Source organism: Syngnathus floridae, chromosome 21, assembly GCF_059516105.1.
Source record: "Syngnathus floridae isolate MCC-2025c chromosome 21, RoL_Sflo_1.0, whole genome shotgun sequence".
NCBI lineage: Eukaryota > Metazoa > Chordata > Actinopteri > Syngnathiformes > Syngnathidae > Syngnathus > Syngnathus floridae.
The window spans coordinates 2,859,364-2,882,024 of NC_142433.1; the positions used below are offsets into that span (position 1 = coordinate 2,859,364).

The 22,661-nt window shown below is 41.3% G+C and overlaps 1 protein-coding gene across 4 annotated transcripts in view; it reads right to left on the bottom strand.

Annotated features, from left to right (window-relative positions):
- vps50 (VPS50 EARP/GARPII complex subunit) overlaps positions 1 to 22,661 on the bottom strand; it is a 73,372-nt gene that overhangs the window by 47,514 nt on the left and 3,197 nt on the right. For all 4 annotated transcript variants that reach the window (XR_015854807.1, XR_015854808.1, XM_088364546.1 and 1 more), the window contains exons 3-20: positions 22,036 to 22,158; positions 21,197 to 21,268; positions 19,266 to 19,319; positions 16,425 to 16,495; positions 15,848 to 15,965; positions 15,421 to 15,456; positions 14,966 to 15,048; positions 12,336 to 12,378; positions 11,402 to 11,500; positions 10,181 to 10,321; positions 7,710 to 7,842; positions 4,907 to 4,998; positions 4,742 to 4,836; positions 3,681 to 3,779; positions 3,263 to 3,353; positions 2,893 to 3,078; positions 1,652 to 1,770; positions 419 to 525 (exon numbers count right to left, since the gene is read on the bottom strand). Coding sequence is in view for 2 of the 4 variants with exons in the window: in XM_088364546.1 (XP_088220672.1) it covers positions 419 to 525; positions 1,652 to 1,770; positions 2,893 to 3,078; positions 3,263 to 3,353; positions 3,681 to 3,779; positions 4,742 to 4,836; positions 4,907 to 4,998; positions 7,710 to 7,842; positions 10,181 to 10,321; positions 11,402 to 11,500; positions 12,336 to 12,378; positions 14,966 to 15,048; positions 15,421 to 15,456; positions 15,848 to 15,965; positions 16,425 to 16,495; positions 19,266 to 19,319; positions 21,197 to 21,268; positions 22,036 to 22,158 (1,762 nt within the window). In the remaining 2 variants the exon portion in view is untranslated. The remainder of the gene's footprint in view (positions 1 to 418; positions 526 to 1,651; positions 1,771 to 2,892; positions 3,079 to 3,262; positions 3,354 to 3,680; positions 3,780 to 4,741; positions 4,837 to 4,906; positions 4,999 to 7,709; positions 7,843 to 10,180; positions 10,322 to 11,401; positions 11,501 to 12,335; positions 12,379 to 14,965; positions 15,049 to 15,420; positions 15,457 to 15,847; positions 15,966 to 16,424; positions 16,496 to 19,265; positions 19,320 to 21,196; positions 21,269 to 22,035; positions 22,159 to 22,661) is intronic.

Genomic DNA, 22,661 nt, shown 5'->3' on the forward strand with positions numbered 1-22,661 from the left:
AGTTCCTGCAGTGTCCCAATGCTTTTGTCCAAATATTGCATCCCGGTATCAAACAGTGGACATTTTCCTGGCAAGTCAGTTCCTCATAAATGAATAAATGATTTTTAAAAAGAATTAAAAAAGATGAAAAGTGTGAAATTACAATAAATTATACCCCGGTTGAACCATGAGGACTGTAGCTGGGTCACATCCCATTTGCATATTGTACTTAGTAATGTCACACTGACATCTAAGTACATCTTTAGAAGTGCAAGGTCAAAGCTCGGGGGCAAGGCTAACCATTACTGCTGCTTCTTAGTCACACAAGCAGCAGCGGAGAGCCAAACGTGCTGATGTGCAAAAGACTTAATTAGTGAGAATATCGGGGGCCAGAGAAGCTCAAACTACGTCCATCCGAGCATGTAGAAAAGGGACTCACCGACAAGCCGGATAACATTGAGAGTTGTGTTGGTAAGAATCGGGGCGTTGGTCTTATTCAGGTTGTAATCGGACCTCTTCTTGCTTCGTATCGTCTCGCGGGACACGCTGTTCCACAAAGGAGACGTGACGTGATGAAAACATTTTGCAAAAGAGTAGGACAACAGGCTCAGTGGGTGGTACGAACGGTTCTAATTGATCCATCAGAACCCATGACACAACGCTGGAGGCACAGAGGCAACCAAGAGCGAGGTCTCTGAACTGGCGAGCATGAGGAACGAGACCCCTGACACCCATCATTGAGCTACATTAACCAGCAATCATTACATGGGAGATTTAATTACCGGACGTGACCACACGACTCACTTCCTAATGAGCCGTTTGCTATTCTTGCTTAAAATAATGAGATATTAGCAGTTTGCTGCCTTTAGGCCAATACTCACAATTCCCATTGCGTGGGGTTAAATGATAACGAGCGCTTGGCTAACACAGCTAGCGTGTCGGACCTCTAAAAATATGATATTCGACTCTGGGCGCATACATAATGGTGCAATTAATACGAGCGTTTGCATTTCATGACAGGACATTTTCAATCGAACGTACCATAACAATGCTTCTGAACTGACAGGCTTCTGAATAAGTAATAGTGTTGTACGTTTTGTTCGCTGCGTAAATGTATCTCAACTCACTGACCCTAACATGATATACTTATAAAGAGGTTCAATGCGAGACCTCATTTTCCTAGTATATCACTGCAGAATAAATCTTTCAGTTCCTTACTATGATACTTAAAAATTGTTTGCTGTTGACCGATTTGATCATCGTTAAAACTAGTCGAATAATCTTAATAAGCAACTAATTGGTCCGTAATCATAATGTGGGAAGAAAGAGAAATTTTCATGACTTGATTTTTGCCTACAGAGCAGGGTGAAAAGGAGGTGAGCTAAAATTATGCATAAACCATGTTTTAAAAAAAAAATAAAAGAATGCACAAACCATGTCTAAAAAAAAAAAAAAAAAAGAAGTGGGTGGTTTGATGACTTGAAACACCAAATCTATTCATTTTTATACCGTTTGAACTCAGTATGGATTCAGGTAAGCGTGATCATTTTGTCAGTAAATGTCAAATACCTGGCAGTAGAAATGATCGACACACGGACCTATTATGAAACACCGCTCGTGCTCGGCTGGGTGTCCTTTGTGTCAGTGCCCAGCATGAACGAGTGCGACTGACCTCTTGAGAGGAACGTCTCCCGTCTGCTCGTCAACGTAGTCCTGCTTCAGCTCCTCGGGGACATCACTGTCGCTGTCGTAATCCTGATAAGCGCTCTTCTCAAGCTCGTCGGACTCGTACTTTAGAAACGCAAAAAAAGAATGTGAGACTCATGAAAAAAGATCTCTGCTTGAGAAAAAGAGAGCGAGGCCAAAATGAAAAATACACAAGGAGAACCAATTGTGGAGAAGGATAACACTGATGTAAATAACCGGATTGCAACTCAATGATAATCTTCCGTTTTTTTTCTTTTACGGTTGTGAAATGGATCAAAGCAGAATCAAAAAGAGCTTCCGTGACCCCTTTAACTTTCTCGCTTGGGCTTTGAAAGCCTGACGCATTAGATAAGGCAATATGGTTTTAAAAGGGAGCGCTATAAAAATAACCAATGTAATCAAAAGCGAAATGGAGTATCATTCGCAAATAGATTTGGACAGAACAAGTGAAAGCTTTTTTGTTTTAAGGAGACGGTAGAAAATTGCGCACGCTGGACCTGTGTGCCTCTATTAGCGTGATATATGGCTGCAAACACGCGAGGCCGACCGACTCTTCTCCGGCTGAGAGAGTGAACAAGGAACCAATCATTCCGCCTGTGTGGCTGCCTGGCTCTTTAGGGTAGCTGTCACTTTGAATGTGTTGTACTCCGAAGGACAAATTCTCTGTGCCTCCATCACGTATGGGTCAATATCACAATAAAGTGTCGTTGGTGTCCTGGTTGCCATGACTCAGTCCTGATTGTGACCACAATTTTGTCTTTCGCAGAGATTCTCGGCCACCAAGGCATAAACAACACTTTTTGTTTACGCTGAATAAAAAAAATGCCTGAAACATGCGTGTTATTAGAAATTTAAATCGGCAGATTTCGGGCTGCTGGAGTGATTGTGTGCCAATTTATCATCTTGCGTCTGTATGAACACAGTGGAGTATCTCAACGGGTAGCCTCATTAATTAGTCATATTCATCTCAATGATGATGATGTTGACCTGACTCAACCAGAGGGTAGACGCTGTCAATTGTCAACATAAGACAAATGTCAGTCCTGTAGATACTGTACATAATGGATGATAAACATATGTAAATAATAAATATTGTTTGACCTAATTATTCTATCATATTGTTATTTTCGTGGGCACTAAGGGATTAAAATGATCTGAGCTGATATTGTGTCCCTCAACCCTAATATGGGGTCGTTTGGAACTCACCCCATTAGATGCCAGAACATCCTCCGTCTCTTCCTCCTTCTGCTCAATATGCATCTCAAAGGGGTTACCATCTTGCAGGTATTTTTGGAACAGAGACAGTTCCTCTTGGATTTGGAAGGCAGAGGATGCACCCTGCCTGCTCGGGGAAAGCGGAGGGGAGCGACACTGGTCCATGAACTTAAACTCCTGGGTTGTGAAAGATGTGACATAGAGAAGAAAGTGTTGAAGCGCTGTGAAAAATCCAAACTGAGAAGTATTTTATAAAAAGAACCATGCAGCAGTACTAACTGGGAAACTGATTTAATTTCTTCACATAAAGCTAACAGAATTTGGCATCTGAAATGGAAGACAAGGAAAGAGTTAAACTCACATGGAGCTGTGAGATATTGAAGTTTGACTTGACAGGGCAAAGTTCCCATGTTTCATTCTCAAGAAACATACGCAGCTCCTCCAGTCGTGCCCTAAGAAATTGTCAAAGGAAGTCGAAAAATGGAAATGAGTCACAGCTTTTCAAAAAGTTTTAACAGCTATAATAGATAACCCTGACTGGGCCATGAATTTAAAAAAGTTATTGAATTAATTGTTCCTCGGAGACACTTTACAATGTGCTTTGAAGAAGTAAAAAAGGGTGTCAAAAGCTGAAAACGTCAAACTTATGTTCCCCGAGAGTCGGGTTCGTGCAAATATCAATTGTGAACGACGGCAAAAAGGGACCACCCGAATCGCTGTTTGTGATATCGTGTCACAGCCGATTGTTAAATATTGGCAAACCCTGACAACTGTCTCACCTGTGATAGTTTTTGAAGTAGTTGACGCTCTGGCGTTTAATGGACTCTTGCAAGACCTCCGATTTACTGCTACAGAACTCCTCCCCCACCTGCATCAGCCTAGGAGACAATAAAGAAATGCGGACGATTGACATAGGAGATGGGAGGGGAGGAAAATTAACTTTGAACTGGATTTCATGGTCAGTCATTTGATTGATCTAACAGCAAGGGTCCAATTTACAGCAGGTCCAATGTAGGCTTTGTTTTGGTTTGAATGCCTTCCCTGACAGTTTTTCTCATGGGCCATTCTATCTTGAACCAGATTGTGAGGTTATCTCTGCCACGCTTGGTGTAAAACAACAAATGTTTGATGTTGTACAATCGCGGAGGGAGCAAGTGCACCGCGGCATTGCGTCCAATTGTGTGGATTGACAAGTGAGCCTGTCAGCTGATATGCGGGGTGTTTGCAAAATGTCACTCATAAGACTGAGGAAACTGTAAATACGCTAACATATCTAAAGTTACTTTTTAGTGGAGACGTTGCTAGCCAGATTATTCTTGGTATGTACAGCGTGCCATGCATTTTACATTAATTGTCATACAGCAAGGAATCAAAGAAAGCTGCAAACAGTAAATTAATACAAAGTGTATTCCCAAGTATGCTGATTCCTTCCATGCACATTTATCTCATAACGCGCTTGACTGATTTCTGAAACACTGAGCAGATGTTCCTTTTTTTTTGTAACAGTTAAAGCTAATTAAGGATAAGTAACAAATAATTACAAGGATTGGATGGTTGGATTGCTTGAAATTGGGAATAGCTAATGTGTGAAAGGTTTCAGTTTTTCTGACATGATGAATGAATAACACAACAACAACATTTGAGGGGAAAATTGTAATCTAGCAATATCCCACCTGGAATGATTCTGTTTTTAATTATGTGTATTTAAGTAATGCGGTGGGTGTCGTCGTCAGAATATGAATGAATCCAAAGTGTGCCAGATTCGTTTGGTGGCATCCAATAATGATGAAACACAAGTCGTTAGGATGCCAGAGCTCCGTGTTCTGGCATTAAACAATACCTGCTGATGACATCCAATACCACGATGAAGTCATCATATTTGAAGTGAGACATGTCAGTCCCCAGGATATAGGCTTTCACCTTTAACTGGACATCCTGAAGAAAAGAGATTATGGGTTATTTGTAGGAAGAGAAATGAAATTTCTAAAGAGAACAGGCAGCCCACCTGCCAGATCCGTGTCAGTCCGTGCTCCAGCTTCTTTTTCACATAGCTGCGGTCTATCCCTAACTCTTCAGATTGTGTCGCCACTGCATCATCTGTGCATTAAAAAAAAAAAAAAAGAATAATAGAAGCTAAGAAGCATCTTTATCAGAGTTAAAAGATTTTGTTTTCTTTACAATTTCCTCTTGTTCATTCAAGTATGAAGTCAGAAGCACTCCGAAGCATTCCAAATTTAAAGTTGAGCTATCACTAGCCATCAATCAGCAATGGAGAGGAACATGAGGTGGATTCTTCATGAGTGCTCAACATGCGATGGTAGTCACCTAAGACGTCTGCCTTGTTTGTTATCAGGTGGCGCAATGCAACTTCTTAGTTAAGCCCACCACCTCATGTTGGCTGAGTACACTCACATTGAAGAGAGCAAGAAGCAAGAGTGATTGATGAGAGGATCTGTCAAGGTCATTTTCAGTAGGCAAAGAAACTTGCAGACAAAAGAACTACACTGAAACCTTGGCTTGAGTAGGGATCAGTGAGTATGGATTTGTCAAAGCCCGCAGGAAACCAACAGAGCCTTTGAGGTTGTTCTTTTCACATCAATACCCCCCAAATATATCAATTGTGTCGCGAGAAAGCAGGTCATTGTGAAATGTGTTGATAGTGAGTAATAATAAAAATAAAAAAAATCTTTGTTGTCGTATGGTGCAAAAGGATTCAATCATTTTTATTGGAAATGCTCCATAGGTACATGAAGGATATGCAGAAGAATCAAAAAGCTTCTCCGACCAATAACAAGTAGCATTTTCTATATATTCTATTATATATATATGGTGTGAACACAGCATGCAGTTTGATGCCCACCGGACCAGTTAATCTCTGTAAGGAATACGATTAACAAAAGGAAAGCCATGCTCCGCTTTACTATAGATTTCCAACCAAATTACCACACCAAGTTAAGTAAGGGGAGGTAATCTCAAGAGGAATCGAGTCTATTGGAATAACTTCCTGACATAAATGATCAGTTGCGCCACATTGTTCTTCGCCTTCGTTATTTACAGGTATGTATCCAAATAAGCTGTTTTAGCTATTTTTTTTGTTTTCGCATGTATAATAGCTGCATCATCCAACAATCGGCTACAAAAGGCACGATTCACATTCATGTTTAACAATGTTTGTCTTGTGTGACCTAGAAATTGAATCCTGGAATTGAGTTTAACACCACTGAGCTAATGCTAATAACCTCTCGCTAGCAATCGTTATTTCCTTCCAATGTATGCATATATAACACAAGTTAAAAAAAAAAAAAACATGAACATCGATTTACCCTACTCCTTTTCTTGACCCATGATTGCGATCATTATAGAAACAAATGAGACAAGGAGTGATGTGTTTTTGTAGAGGTTTAGATTGGCCGTCACTCAATATGTGCACGAATAAATTGCAAATTACAGACGTCGCCATCTCGTCATGTTATCTGCACGGTCATTTATCATGAACAACAACGGGAGTGGTAATGGCGGAGTCGCAGTTTGTATGTAAATGTGAAAGAAAGTCAATCACTATTTAAAAAAGATGATTCATACGCAACATGCGGTCGAACCTCTACTGTGTAGATGGCGACTGCATGAACCAATTGGTTGAATATGTAAAAAGCCATGTGACCAGATTCTGATACAGTCGTCGGAGGTGATCTGTCATTCCATCACAGGCTTCAAAAACAATGAAAGCAAACTGGCCATTTTTATTTAATATAACACACCCTTGACCTCTGGTGCCTGATGGCCTTCAATGTGAATGAAACATGTCCAGGTATGAGATACTATAAGACATGCATCTTGTCAGGTAGAAAAATGACCCCAGGCACCGTCTCTCCTTTAATGGAGGTACAAGATTAATTAGGGAAATATTACAGTGAACAACTCAATATATTAAGTGCCAGACGTAGACTAAAGAAGATGGACACGAGAGGAGGCGAGAGCTATAGTAGGCTTGACTGTTCCGACACAGGCGGCCTCTGGTGTGAGCTGGAGGTCAAAGTCACCTCAAAATACTGTCGAACAAATGAGACGGCACATGCACAGTAAATCATTACGGCGAGAGACCGCGCACGTATTAGGAGAGAGTGTAAAGCAAGCCGACGCTATGGCCAGGGACACCTTTACACAGAGGTGAAAGCCAATCAACTATTGAATTGATTGATTGCACTCTTGGCAGGAAACGGGGGGCATGTCCTTTCTTTCAAAGGGGAAGACTGCATTTATTGAAATATCTAAAGGACTTCGTATGTTTCCAATCACAGCGAAATACAAGATAGCCCCATTCGTCTAATGGAATGCGGGTGATGAAATTAAGACATCTGATTTAACAAAAATAAAGAACTAGTTAATTTGACGGATTATGTCGAGATAAAATGGGGCGTCTTATTTGTTGGAATAATTATTTGAGTCATTTTATGTCAGAGTAGAACTTTAGAGGGCTTTCGTTGTTCGATGACCTCCAAAGCGAAACGACAGCATTAACGTAAAAACACACGAACAACAAATACGCATTAAATGGACCAAGGTTGGGGCATTCTCCAAGTCAAGCCGTAGACCGAGCTGTGCATTATGCTGATATCAAACAGCCAGAAAAGATTAGTGCTTCGGAGTGTGTGGAAACCTGACCCCATTTTCACCAAGCCTTTTAAGTCCAACTGATTCTGTGACTTCCTTATTCATCTCAGGCGACTGCGAGCAGATAGCCGCTTTTACAACTGAATCGGAGTCGCGTGTGTTTCAAATGTAGAACCAAAATAAACATAGTGCAGTACCTGGAGTAGGTGTGGTCACTTGCTTGTCATGCTCCTCGTGCCACTGCATCGTGCGGTGGTAACTCAACATCACCTCCCACAATGCCTTGCACAGATCCGTCAGACACGGAATGTAGCTGTCTGGGGTGATATGCTGCAAACAAAGAGGTAATGAGGACCCCCCCCCCAAAAAAAAAATATACAACATAAGCTGCTGTGCTTCAATTAATATCCAATGAATGCTAACGCTCATTATTCAGACAAATTATCAGGAAACATCTCATTTCTGTACTGACGAGAGAGCAAATTATTGCATGAACTCGTTAGAAAAATGTTGTAATTAGAGGCAAATGAACTTAGGTCTACTAATTCCATTTGGGGGGGAGACACAAAATCGAGAGTTGCATTTTAATTGGAAATAAATGAATGCAAACGTAATGAGGAAAACTCTCACTCATGTTGTCATCTTAAGACCAACATTTTCAGAACTCACAATTAGGCACCAATGCTAATTTGAGTGTCAATCAAGATAAAAGCAGTAATTAGTTCAACGTGGAAAGAATGTGGAAATTGCAGGTTCGTACAACAATGGACTGATGTAAAAAAAATTCTTCTTTTGATTTATCTCTATTTTTTGAACATGACGGAATCTTTCAATAAGAGCTGGGACAGACTACAACCTTGATCAATAGAAAATTGAAACATCTGATTAAAGGAGTGGATGTGCCATATATTTGACACTCCATATTTTCCACAATTCAAGCATGTCAGCAGCATGTTGCCAAGCAACTAAGGCACAGGAAGAGGTGAGAGTCTAAGTGGAGCTGTGGATTTGATGAGGAACACAACCTCACATTTATCATTTATTTATTACATTTATTCCCAATCACCCCGTTGTATAATGTCAGCCAGCGGGTGGGGTGGAACAACAATGCTGCTATTTAAAAAAAAAAAAAACTGTCCCAGAATCATCGTTTCTCGGCAGAACTGCCACAATAATTCGACAGTTTCATTTTCAGAAAGCGTTGATGACAAACATCATATCGAGCAACACTGTGCTACTGCAGGTTCCAAAATATCAACCTCGGTGTGGGTGGCCTTCAATTTGTCCTTCTAGTTGACACAACTACCATTGCCAGCTCACAACACACGATTCATTTGGAGAGAAGCAGAACATTTGGCTCCACTAAATGACTTCAAGCTCAACTCAACTTTTGACAAGATATAGCGCATTGCTGAGTCCTGCTGTGTTTATGGTAAAGCAAATGAACCAGTCCGACTGGGGTCATCTCTTAGTATTATTCAATAAGATGAAGCTTCAATTCATCTTCAAAGTGCTGTGATGAAGCCTAAACCAGATTAGAGGATTGCCAAGGAGACGGGGACTTCCCATGGGAACGCCGATTTGAATTCCATGTTTCAATCTGGATCAGTCTTAACGTGCATCTTCTCTAAAACTGTCCGTGTACCGGCCATCTTAATAGAAGGTTCATCATTGTGAGAGCTCCTTAAAACGAAGACATCAACTTTGAAAAAAAATGCTGATGTAGCAGCTCAGTATTATATGAATAAGCAACTCCGTCTGCATAAAAGCCTTTGAGTCACTTCAACAATAAAAAAGGGTCAAATTTATTCAAATACATCCCTAAATAAATATAAATAAATGACTTGAGGTAAGACACTGAAGAATAAGAAGTCCAAAATTTCCAGCCACTTCACCTTCGACGACTGGAGTTCCATCGAGAGAGGTTCAACAGACCAGGGGATTGATACCAAGTCTGGCCAATAATGATGAGATGCTGATGTAAAATTAATATGGCCTTACCGAAATTCGAACTGACCTCTCGGAGAGTTCTCGTCGCTATTGAATTTTAAGTCGCACAATTTAAAAAGTGAGTTTAGGGGGTCTAATGTGAGCTTTCACATCCGTCAACCTTTGCTTATCATGGGAACAGAGACGCAATGCCTTTGCTCCTCCACAATCCATTTCTCGAGCCGACCAAAAGAGATGAAAGTTTCCATTTTCGAGACTTTGATTTGAGAGGTGCTAAAACAAGTGAGCAAGGAGGGAAATCTTCAAACATCCTGAAATAAAAAATCCTGCCTGTAGAAAACTGACGCTTGGCAGCTGCGCAATCCGAACAAACAAGTCAACAATCAAGTAAAGAGTGTCAAGAAGAAAACGATCAAAACTTGAATACGGTGCAAAATGGGGCCAAAACAAATTGTCCACTCCGAACAGGCAAAGGGACCCTTTCCCAATAACCTTTTACAACATAATCTCTGGGGGACACGCAGCAATTTGCCCCTGTAGGTTCATGATAAATTGACCAAGCTAAAGTTTGAAAGTGAAAGTCAAAGTGGAACTTAGTTCAAAAGGTCAGTGTGTACTATTATAATTAGAATATAAAATCATGATGGGAAAATAATGAGCGTTATTATTACTCCTACTATTATTATTAAGAATTCTTTTTATTCTTATTGTAACTTACCGTACACAGATCCTTATACTGCATTTTCTGAAACTTGGTATCAGCATTGCCAGCGCAGAGCTCGACGTACCCAAGCACCACTTGAAACACAGTATTGTGGATGGCTTGGGTGAAGTGCATGTGGAGCTGGTCCATAGCAGTCTGGAGAAAGCCAAATGCACAGTGATGAGAAGGACTATAGCGAGATGTCCTTTTCATCTGCCCGTCTTTATAATTGCCAGGTCATAAATAATGAAATGATCAACTCATTTCGAGAAATTGGCCACATATAACATGTGGTCTCCTTGGAGATGAATGACAAGGTGAACATGTCGTCGGGAAGAGTCAGAAATGTTTTGCAGCTCGATGGTGACTATTCATTTAGCAAGCGTTGGCATTTCCGTCGACGCCTAATAGCTTTTTCTCAACGACAGAGAGACGCATTGTTGCCCAAGATCTATTCAACGGTCATCAGCGAGCTACACTGTTGCTCTATGTTTCTTCATTAAGATGAACATGTTTCTCTCCCTCGCCGTTGTAAATACTTAATAAGCCTCCAACAGAACACATGTGAAAATAGTCCTCCACTTGCACGTTTAGAGCTCCTAAAAAAGGTTACGTTGCTATTTTTGGTGTGGAATTTCAGCTTCATTACCCATTTTGAAACATTCATGTTTTTCATTACACTGGAGTAGGCTTGAGGCTGTTTCCCACCCACGTGCTGCTGCGTGCTGAGCAAACAGCTACAGCGGTTCAATTGGACCAGCTTGCTTCGGTTTGTTACGGGCTGCATTATAAACTGACTCCTCTAAATTTGATTTTGTCTCAGTTGTTTCTATTTGCAGAAACTCCACCAAAAATCTGTCTCACCAATGAAACCAGTCTAAATGCTCTGTATTTGATTTTGGCAGAAAGGCAATCAGATTTCCAACAGTATTATCATCAAATATTGATACAATTAATTGAACCAACTCAAGTGAGACCGGTGGAAGCGGCGAGAATTAGCTAATATTTATTCGGAAGATGGGAACATTGGCAGATATATACTGGCAAATTATAATCTCTACGAGTCGGATAAATTAGCGCAACCTTGCAATGGTCATTTAGCACCTAAATTACACGCATGACTTTCACCCTCATTCAAATGATGAAGTAAAAAAACAATGCTTAAGGCGAAATGGAACAGCCATTTCTTGGCGTTGGACCGTTTCCATAACCTTGAAGAGGGGCCCAATAACTCACCTGTGTCTTCCCCAGCAGTGTGTAGGCCAGCTGGACCTTGGTATAGTGTGCAACATCAAAGTGTTTGCAAGTCTTTGAGAGGGCAACGTCAAGCTGCTCCTGGAGGCAGAAACAGACGGATGACAAAAGGTAGGGAAAGAGATTATCAACGTTAAGATGTGGGATTTAGATATAGATGTGCGGATGCATGGCTCATATGCAAAGCAGAGGATAAAGTGAAAGTGAATATTTTGACAAGGTGGCAGGAAGTAGGATGTATTGCGACCTTGCCATAATCAATTAAGAGGTAAATTGATACAACTGTTTTTGTTCAATGTAAGACTGTAAACACCAAATGATATCTTTAATCCACGTGTGTCCATATGTATACAATGCACAGATTCTCCGTCAGCATGCGTGTTGTAAGCAAAACCGTCACTGACTTGAGGGATTGCTCTTTGTACACAGTGGTTAATAAAAGGATTTTCTTTCGAGGATTTTCTTTTATCGGCAAAGCTGACAGGTAAACAAGCGAGCACTTCCACCAATGGCTTTGCAATATTTGTGTGCACGCGTGCGTGCCATTTTTTTTTATGTGTACAGACAAACCAAAGTAATTAATCTATTCAAGCGCAGAGGCGCCGGTGCAAGAGAAAATTGCTTTGCATACCTTTTATCAGGTCATAATATCGCAAGCAAGCGCTAGATGAAACTGATATGATTTACGTCCTTTCTCTGTTATAATAATGACTTTTCGTCCTGTCAATATTTGGACTGAGGCGGAATTAAACAGTCCAACGTGGATGTGAATAAATGTGTTTTTGCAAAATTAAAGCATAGAGCCAAACGCTATATGACATTAAATGCATTTTCCCATATAGTACTTCTCAATAACTCAATTACAGATAAGGCCGAGAGTGAGAGCGCATAGGAAAGAGAGAGAGAGAGAGGGTACCTCTATTTGCTCCAGAGTGTCTTGCAGTTTAGAATTCAATTCACTGTGGAGAGAAAAAGTCGAATATTGTGTTTAAGTTGCCAAAATAAAAAACAATCACTTCTCAGACATCACTTAATATATTTATATTTTCAGTAGGCTAGAAAGTATTCCTCGAGTTATGGAACTGGTACCACAACAACAAAAAACATTCAATATCATAAGTGTACATTGCAGAAGGGAAACATAGAGCTGAAATAAAATAACTTCAGTGATCTCATCAAGTATCGTAAAACAGGGCAAAGTTAATCTCCAGCTCCAACTTCAAGACTCAATAGCACTCATAACGCTTGCTTATGACAAACATGAGACGCCCACACAACCTTGAAGCATCCTCAGATGTTATCTCATGCCAAGAAAATTCTTCAAACTGGAATGCAACAACAGAATTCACATCTTATTTTGCCCATCCCAGGACACCCGTGCAATTCCCTTGGGCTAGCCCTGCTCAGCAGCCGTTCGTTGTCATCCTTTGTTCCGTCGTCTCCCTGCTTCTGTCCCTGCTTTGTTTGGGGTCTTTTTCAGGTCAGCTCGTTCTTGTGCTGGGTCTTATGAGACAGCAATTTGCCCAAAGGAAGAGAGTGTCCTTAATAAAATTGCTAATTAAGCCTCCTTGCTCGGTGCAGGAGAATGGGGAGAAGAGAGTCAAGAATCTGAAAGTCCCCACATGTTGGTCGTTTATAAAATCCATGAATGACATAAAACTTGGTTCATAACAAACCTTGATGGGGCAAAAATAGTTTGATGGTTTCAAACTTTGTGAGCGTTATTATTGCAGGAGACTGTTGACACGACAAGGACGGTCATGAACCTCAAATAATCAGCAGTCAGTCCAACACCGATGCGACATTGGCTACGCTGCCAAAATCCAGACACTGCGGTCAAGGTTAACGACTTGCTACACAACACACAACAATGCAGAAAGTTTGGCTCAAGTACAGACAGCTGTGCTGATCTATACAGCCGGCCTGTGACTATTGAAGAAGTACATCCGAGTGTTGGTGCTCAACACCCTGGAGAATGCTTAACGGCTTTTCGTTCAGGCGGCGCAACTGAAAATGGAGCAGACGCCAACTGGATGCATACCCTGCTTGTCTTAACATCATTTTAATATACAGCCACAATGGCGTGGGCTAGCATGAGCAAGGTCAATAACAAGTTATTGCATTAGCCGCTTGCAGTCAGCGAGGGTTGAGGTCTTCTCTCCCCTTCCCTCATCCAAAGGTGTTCCTCAGAGATCCATATTAGGTCCGGTTGAGTTTCATTTCGCTCATAATCCCTCCAACACGTACTTTTTTCTTCAGCAGATGTCTGAAAGCATCTTCAGCAGAACTTAAAATTCAGTTTGCTCATACCTTTTTCTGCTTAAATGATCCACATACGGTAAAAGATGTTGACCAGTATTTGTGCTATATTTATCCATTGGAGTGTGGAATCAGATGCGTACTTGCACACAGGCAGCCTTCCATGATCAGACAGAATACATAAATAACAAATGAGGAGCAAAACTAATTAACAACCTGTTCCCTGTGGGAAACTCGAGGATTGAAATGTAGTTAGGAGGGAATCTGAGAGTGTTTTTCAATTAGAAGTGACGATAGGTGCCCACTGGGCCTTGGGGAAAGTCCCTCCACAGTAGACTGCTGACTGGATAAACAGACTATCCTTTTGGGGGTGCACTTCCATTTTTGCAAGCTCCCAAACCTGCATTAAGGCAGGAAGCTAAACTTTTGCTATCGCCTAGTCTGTACTCTGTTGACTTCAGGGAGCTCTCAGGCTGCCTGCCCGATAGCCACTGATGTGAGCCATTTGATGAAAATGCATCGAGACAGACCAGGGGGCCGTGGAACAGTGTTCGTCAAATGATAATATTGACTTTTAAAAAGAAAGGGACAAGAACGAGGAGGGGCGGCCGTGAAACAAACCTTCTGAATAGGGCATTCGGTGGCGCATGGAAAACTGTCGCTACAAGGTTAAATCAAAGCGCATTCGGCCGGCAACAAGCCGCTGAGAGTGGGCGATCCCGTCAGGGCCGAAAACCTGCACGATAATGCTAGCTTGCAATGTACTCATGTTGAAAAGCGACCAGAATACTATTACTGCCGCAAAATCTAAAGTCGAGCAACTCCTCGGAGGAATAATTGTTGGCCAATAAAGTACAGGACTGTTTTGTATGCAGCCACCTCTTTGTCATACAGTCAACAAGCTTCCCTCTATGCATTCAATTCCAATAATGACAAATTAATGTCACGGTGAAGACGGAAGTGATATCCAAGCAAATTAAGAGCAGATGCAGGGGGGGAGGAGTAAGAAGGAGTGTTCAGCATTGCAATTTCCAGTGTATAATGTGGGTTTACTGATCATCAGTCATCCTGTCACTTAAGCCCAATTGTTACCGCCGGAGTGTTGAGCCGCAAAGTGTTTTCGGAGCTACTTTGCTTAAGTGCTGATTGTTGTTAGTGAGAGTCGAATACTTCTTGTGTCGGATTTGCAATCAGTGCGTTGAATTCAAAGGCAGAAATGGAACTTTTTTTTTTTTTCTAACATCAATTTAAGATTGCAGTTCGACCACATCCTGTTTAATATCGTACCTGATGCAGCTGTAGTGTTTGAATGTGCTGGCAGCCTTCTGACATTCCAGACAGAGCTGGATAGCGCCAGGATAGTCTTCCTCCTGGAGGAATAAGGCAAATTCAATCATGACACACAGACTTTGAAAACTCTTCAGATTAAGCTGAAAGCTGTGGTTAAGTACATATTTTATTCCATCACAATGATGTGACAATATATCGGTTTATTATGCCACTCATAAACTATGCTCAGTCAAATGCTTGGTAGCTACTCTCAATAAAAGGGCAATAAATTCAGTGTCAGTCATATATTGATTTTGTCTGCTCGGGCAGATCTTCATAAAAGACAAGCATTTGTAAGGCGCGTCAAGCACTTGTATGAGTTCAGCTTTGGATGCAGAATCTATAATGATATTTGACCTTTCAAGTCAGCCGTCAGCGTGTGTGTCAGTGTGCGCACGGAGGCTTTACGATACCTCGAGCATTTCGCTGAGTCGTACGTCTGTTCTTTGCTGTGAAGGCAAGAACAACACTTGAGCACTGTAATAATTAGATACGGTTTGATAGTGTTATGACAGTGTTTTTTTTTTTTTTTTTAAACAAAGCAACGTCCATAACATACCCAGCTGTGAACAATATGGGTTTCATGAATGATAAATTCATTTTCTATAAACCATAAATCCACGGTGCGGTATAATATAACAGATTTATTCCAATTTGACCAAAAATGTCAAGGCATGCATGTTCACAGAACAAAATTATTATTCATTTATTTTTTTTTACCCTAAAAAAAGCTATTGCAGATTGGAAAGACTAAAGAGAAAAGGACGCTCCAGTTTTAGGGCTGATTCACAAGATTTTGATGAGGTTAAGGGCATTATTATAGTCGTGAATATACTTTACCAGTGTCTTGATGGTCCGAAGAGACTTCAGCAATCCTGTTAGGAGCTGCCGCCTTCTCTGATTAGCTAATAAGCCCAAGCTCGCTTCTGTGAATCCCTCCTTTGACACACTCAGTTGCCTAATGGGAGCAAAAATGACCAAATCTTTTCAAATGAAACAAATAGGTTGGCTAAGTCTGCATATCAGACCTGAACAACATCACATCTCAAAGATAAAGATCTTTTGATTGCAAGGCTGATTGTGTGATAAAAAAGTGGGAACCCTTTTGCACTCAACATACTGCGTAATTAGCAAGATTTTTTTTGCCTTATATAGCATCCGGCTCAAAGGACTGTTCTTCTTCATTCCTCCCTGGAGCAAAACAGGAATTGCTTAAAACTGTTTTTTTACTTCCTATTCATTTATTTAACAATATGCTGCTTTGACACATGGGGTCAATAAAGAATTCTTTGATTTTATCTTAAGCTTCATGAATCTATTGGAAATGATAAAGAAGCAAGCAGGAGTGTGTTAGTTTATGAAAAGCATTAAGAGTATATCGATGGAACGCTGCCAAGCATATAAAGCACATCATTACCGTCTTGCATTTGTACAAATGACAGCAGCCAGCTGCAGGTTGGTCTGCAACGCCGTCACTCTCTCCAGCTCCTGAGAACATAAAGCGAAACACTTCACAGTTAAATTTCTCTTAAGTGTTAAAGAGGAGCCTGAGGCAAAGATTGATTTCTCCGATGCAGCCATTTATCAAACAAATCGCTGCTTCAACTCTGAACCGCATGCACATCAACTGCAATGTAAGCACACATTAGCGTTTGATGGCTCCTGCTGCGAGTGCGTGATGAAATGAGAGATTTGACGCCGTCAGAATAAGTCAACCGTAGCTCAGGAGCGCAAAATAAAGAAGCATTTTCGTCAGAGAATGTTCATATATTATAGCAAGGCCCAATGAGCACTTTTAGCTTACAGTGTACAGCTGCCAAGGGTAAATAATAGTTTAAAAGCCTCCTCTATTCAGTTTTGTGGAAAATATAAAGAAATGGGTGCCAAGTTAAAGGCTAGCTCTGTACCAGCAAACATAAACTGCATAATGTACGTAAACTGAGGAAAGGTGAGCCGGCCGCCTCCTACTATGTCAACAAATAAGCAGAAATGGGAAGTTAAGGTCAAGCAAAAAAAAAAATGTTTAGTCTCACTAGATTTTGAATGTTATTCATACATTCATTAGAGGTCTTCATTCTGACCCTTCAATACATTGACTATGCAAGGCTCTGAGTATGCCTATACATTCTAATGATGCTGCTGTTTGGGTCAAACCTAAAGTCTGCTTCATTGTCAAGGATATGCAATGAAACGCCGATGAATGACCTGGAATTGGTCTCTGGAGTTGGCATTTCGTAGGAATCCGCAAGTAAACACGCTTAGCTGACATTAGGAATCTATTTCATGACAGATCTATTTGCTGTCGGTTTCTAATCTCTGCAGTGAGACAGCCTTGAGACCTCAATTGTAATCGGCAGGTCCGACCACCAAGGTTGAATAAAGCTCTTTCGCCTCAACAAGGGAGGCGCAATGAAAGACGCGCGGCTAAGTTTAATGAATGTGTTTCCAGTGTAAAAATAATTGAGTCCCAGCCAGAGTCCATTTCTTTTTGATTGTGTTTCGCGACCCGGTTAAGGTTCCTCCATGGAAATTCATTACATCCGGGAAGCCAATTCCAATCCGACTTGGAGGAAGCAGTTACAGTGCATCAAAAGCGCTCGTCCAATGACTCTGAATTCGACCAAGGAAAAGTTGAAGTATCCAGAAATTCTGACGCAAATTCCAAAACACTCTTCCTATTCCTCATGCTAATTAAAAATCAATTATTCAATCAAATAATTGTGTCAAATAATATTTGCATTAAAGCATTAAAAAATTTTGCCCCATTACTATTTATTCACAATTTACAGTATTAAGTGATTAAAAAACAACACTTAAGCAACATCAATCGATATTGATGGCTATTTTTCCAGAGCAAAATCAGCTGTTGGCAAAGGTCTTATTTTGATTCAGATTCATTTGCTGATCGCCACATTGAAGCAGATCAATGGCAATCGCTCCGGCCTTCTCGTAACCTTCCATCCTTTCAGAGTGCAAGAGGAGGCCACGTGTCGCTAGCGGGTGTCAACAGTGATCAGACGCAGAAGGCTACTCCATCTATTGCTATGAATCACATTAGATGCTTAGCAGAGCATCATTTCAAGCTCCGAGCCAGGGGTTGATACGTCTGGACAAATTATGTTCCCACTGAAGGGCGATCCACGGCACGCAAGCACTGGCGAGAGGAAGCATTGTGGCCGCGGGGGGTGTTGCCTGTTTCTCAGCAATTTACATTTCTGTTTACATCGTGGAAATGATCATGTTGAGAAGATAAGTCGAATCAAACTGGTGGAGGCAGAAATATTCCCATATAAGCAAAGCTAAAATGTAGCTGAGAACTGCCTTTTTTGTTTGTTTCTTGCCCCAGATGCAGGGAAATCATCATCATCCTAAATAATCCAAAATGAAATCTCTCTTTTGACTCATTATGACATGAATGCAGGCGATGTGGAATGTGCCCTCTGAACTCCAGAGGGCATTTCGCAAAGCAACTTTTCTACGTGAGCTGAGATGGGTGGAGGCGAATGCCCCGGCTAATAAGTTCCGCTGTCATTTGGACGCGGCAGAGTCACCGGGAGGGTCACAGAAATAATGACCAGTTTACTATTCACAGACTGACCTTCAGATGGCTTAACAGCAGCAGTCATCGGATCGCATTCTGCTACATATTTCCAGGAACGAAAACATCACCGAGATTAACGACGAAACCAATTAATTGGATCTACTTAAAGGGAAATAGAACACAAAACTACCAATAGACTTTGAGAGCACCGTAAATAGAGCATATTGAAAGACACTAAAACCGGTCAATCGTATTAAATTGAATAATCTCACTTTGTATGTGGGTGCTGGGTTTCATAATTATTCCCAGGTCTATACAGAAAAAAATATCACTCTTGTTACAAGATAGGAGCAGATGATAAGAGCAAAAGACTTATTTTACTACATTTATCTACCTCTCACATTAACATGAAATCTCTTATACGCATTTCAGGTCGTTGCAACATCATCGAAAGGAGCAAAGAAGGGATTTCCTGGGATTAAGTTTTAATTTAATTCAGGATGATAATTTGCATAAAATCAAGATCTGAACGCCTCTTCATTCGCAAGGTCAACCGAGAGGACATTAACTGGGACCCAAAGAAAAAATCATTTTCATAGCCAATTCATAAGTTAATAACACATATTCAAAGTGATGAAGAATCATTTTCGCTGACTTTAAGTTTATCGAGTAAGAATAAAAAGCAGCTGTTCAACGTAAGATTTTTTTTCTTTTTACCTTGACATAAGATGGCTGTTTCTCCAGAATGAGATCAGCAACCTTTTTCGAAACCTGCAGCGCGAGAGAGAGAGAGAGCAGAGATGAGAACCGCTGTGTTAAAACAGAAACTTTTACCAAGTGTCACAGTATCATCTCAAAAATAAAAAAGTGCAGCGAAACTAAAAAAAATAAACACTATGCAGAGAGCATCAAAGGGACATCTCCCGCTCAGCCATATTTCCAAATCGTTAAACCATGACATGTTATGCCAAGTTAGAGTATTTACTTAAACTCTAATGTACATATAAAATACAGAGTGAAGTACGAGTGCACAGCTTCAATATTCTCATTTCTTTATGAAAGTGAAGCCCAGTTGTGGTCAGTGAGTTCATACGCTGCATCCATTTTGGACCAGTGGTGTAATTTACTGATTCAGTGGCTCACAGTAGTTTCACATAATGAGTTATATGCTCCCCTAAATTGTACATTGGGTGTTAAGACACTTCACTGCCCCTCACAGCACCACACGCTAAATCCAAAGACCTTTCCCAAGGACAGTTTCAGCAACCAGATGGGGTTTAAGCAAAGCCTCGCGAAGTTCTCAGCCACATGAGAACAACATCGTTTTTTTCCACCATGTTATTAACACGGGCTCTCCTCTGGTCTTAGCTTCTGTGGAGTAAGTCAAAGTGCATCTTTGGATTACGCCGGTTTCCACAGCGTCTGAGGTCTCACAGTGCAGCGCGCGAAGGCAATTAGCTGGGAGATGAACCTCTGCCGAGGGTGAGCTAGAGATGCCAATTAAGCTCCGACGCGGTGGCAGACAGACAAGGCAGATGTTCTCTCCCCAAATGACACAAAATGCCTATTTGACCGAAGCGGAGGATTCAGGTAATACGTACGGGTTACGCATCTGTCTGTCGTCTCATTATGAACCTGAAATAATAGCATCTCAGTTGTGACAAAAGAGAAGCCAGTCACACATGGAAGCACCGCCATTGCTTCTGCACAGGGATAAGCTTCATTTCACACGCCGACTACACGTCTCGGAAGTAATGTGTGCGCCACCGCTGAGGCGGGTTGCGTACAATGTAAATGCACACAAAGATGGTCTTTTCATTCTTGGCAGAAGGATATCAGAAGTGATGAGATGAAGCGTGATCCCATATTGCTCACGTTTATGACGTCACCGCACAATAACGCTATTCCTTATCTGGCTGCTCCGAAGTAAGCATTCGAAGATTGTCTCGCTCGCTAATAAAATCCTGGTGAAAAAAAAAACTCGATGCAGTCGAAGGCCATATGTTCAGGGTAGGATGAAAACAACAGGAAAGGTATTTCTTTCACTTTAGGTTTGCACACGACCTGCACGTTTACTTTCAATCTGTTTATTGAGGTGTTTCCAGAAGCTCACTGCACGTCACCTGGCAAGAGCATCCAATTTCAGCAATTCATTACAATACTCAAGGGTCCAAGAAGAGGCTTGCTTTTTTTTTAGGGGCGGGGGTGAATCCCATGAGCAATTTTCTTATTTTCCTCTCCATGCTTTGAGTTACATGAAGACTATTTTTGGACATGAGGCGCAGTCATTCTATTGTTTACGAAACTTCTGAGCCCCGCAGACTGAAATAAGCAACGGCTTTTTTTTTCCATCAATCCATTTTCTATAACGCTTTGTGGCTCAGATTTTTTTTTTTTTGGGCAAATGCCCCAAGACATTGAACTGGCAAACTGTTGAAGGTGCTTCTGAACTGCAGTGTTTTGGCATGAGTGGTCACTGGAACAGTTGCCATGGCTATTCCCCTGAGGTGCCTGGTGACACATTAGGGGAAAGCTACAGGATCTAAAACACACCGCCGACAAACGTGTCATACCCAGGAAGGAAGAGGGGCTCTGTTGGATAGAGAGGCAAAGGAAGAATTTCAGTACAGTGTGCGTGTCTGACTTACAGCTGCCTGCTGTCTCTTCAGTCTGTCTCGGTACTCTTCCAACTCCAGCAGGTTTAACTCGGTCGGGAGTTTCTAAACAAACACGAGCAGACAACAACAGCAGCAAAGTTGATTTGAAATGCAGCCAGTGACTGACGTATTGCGGAGTTATGTATCCTGCTGCTTCAAAACAGAACCTCATTAGAAAAGTTTCTAGCTGGGGGGGGGGACAAGACGTCGTGGCACTCAGGAGCAGAGGAAATATTCCAGCTAAGTATCATCATTTAAAATGATTGCCCACGGAGCATTCCGAGTTCAAGATGGTCTCACTGATCTTGGAGTCAGTGAAATGTAAATAATTATACCTCGATTCATCGACCTTTTAAGATCAAATGTAGGATGGGACAAGAAGGCAGAGGATCTTCTTTAGTAAACAACAAACAAACTCAGCTGGGTAAAGAAGATATTACAATTCCATGCCCCAAGGGATGATAGGTAATTACTTTCCCCTTGATTGAGAGTCTCATTTCAGGTGGTGTGGTGAGACCAAGATAAATCTAATGAGATTTCACACCCTCCTTCTGTTCACTGGATATAATCCATCAGTCTGGTTGTCAATGGAATGAGAAGAGGAAGTGGCAGCGGCTCAGATGAGAAACCAGGAAGCGCGGGAAACCGTCACACTTTCGGAAGCATCGCAAATATTCTATTGCTATCGCAGGCCCTGATGAAATTACAGTCCTATCGAGGGGAAGTGGAAACTGTGAGTCAGGCATCAATTTTACAGGGGAGTGAGTTGTCATTCATTCAGTTAGTGGAGCGCTTCAAAACGGAGACTTTTTTTTTTTTTTTACACAAACCTCCAGTTCATGCTGCACCATGTCAAAAGAGTCGTTAGAGAAGTAGATCTCCTCGATACTGTCGATGATCTCTTGCTCGGCCTGAGGGTCGATGGGTTGCTCCCTGAGCTCCCGCAACTCTTCCTGAAACACATCAGAGACATAAAACGTTTGTTTTTAAAAGTTCCAGCACTAGCTTACAATGGTCACTCAGAAAAAAGGAAAAAATGAACAAAACTTCAAAAATAAAGCGGTTTAAATAGCATTATAGGAACAAGAGTGCCAGAGGAGTTTCAACAAGCAGGACAACCCAAGAAAGGAGTTGAATGAAAATTAGATGGAGTAGAGAGGAGAAGAAAAGGAGAGGGAATAGGAATGTGGTTTGGGAGAAGATTACATGTTATTTCATTGGGCTCCTCTCTTGGGGGATATCGGTAGGGCATAGGAGGAACAAAGGGAGGAAATGAATGACTGGGGGAAAAAAAAAATACCAAAGGAGATTCCCTCCCTTCAGAGCACATCTGTGAGAACCTTATTGATTAACATGCTCCGCATCTGCCAAGGCTTATTGCTGCAAAATCTTTCAGATTTCAGCCCCTGTCCACTGACAACGTTAATTAGCTGCTATATGGCAGCAGGTCAATAAC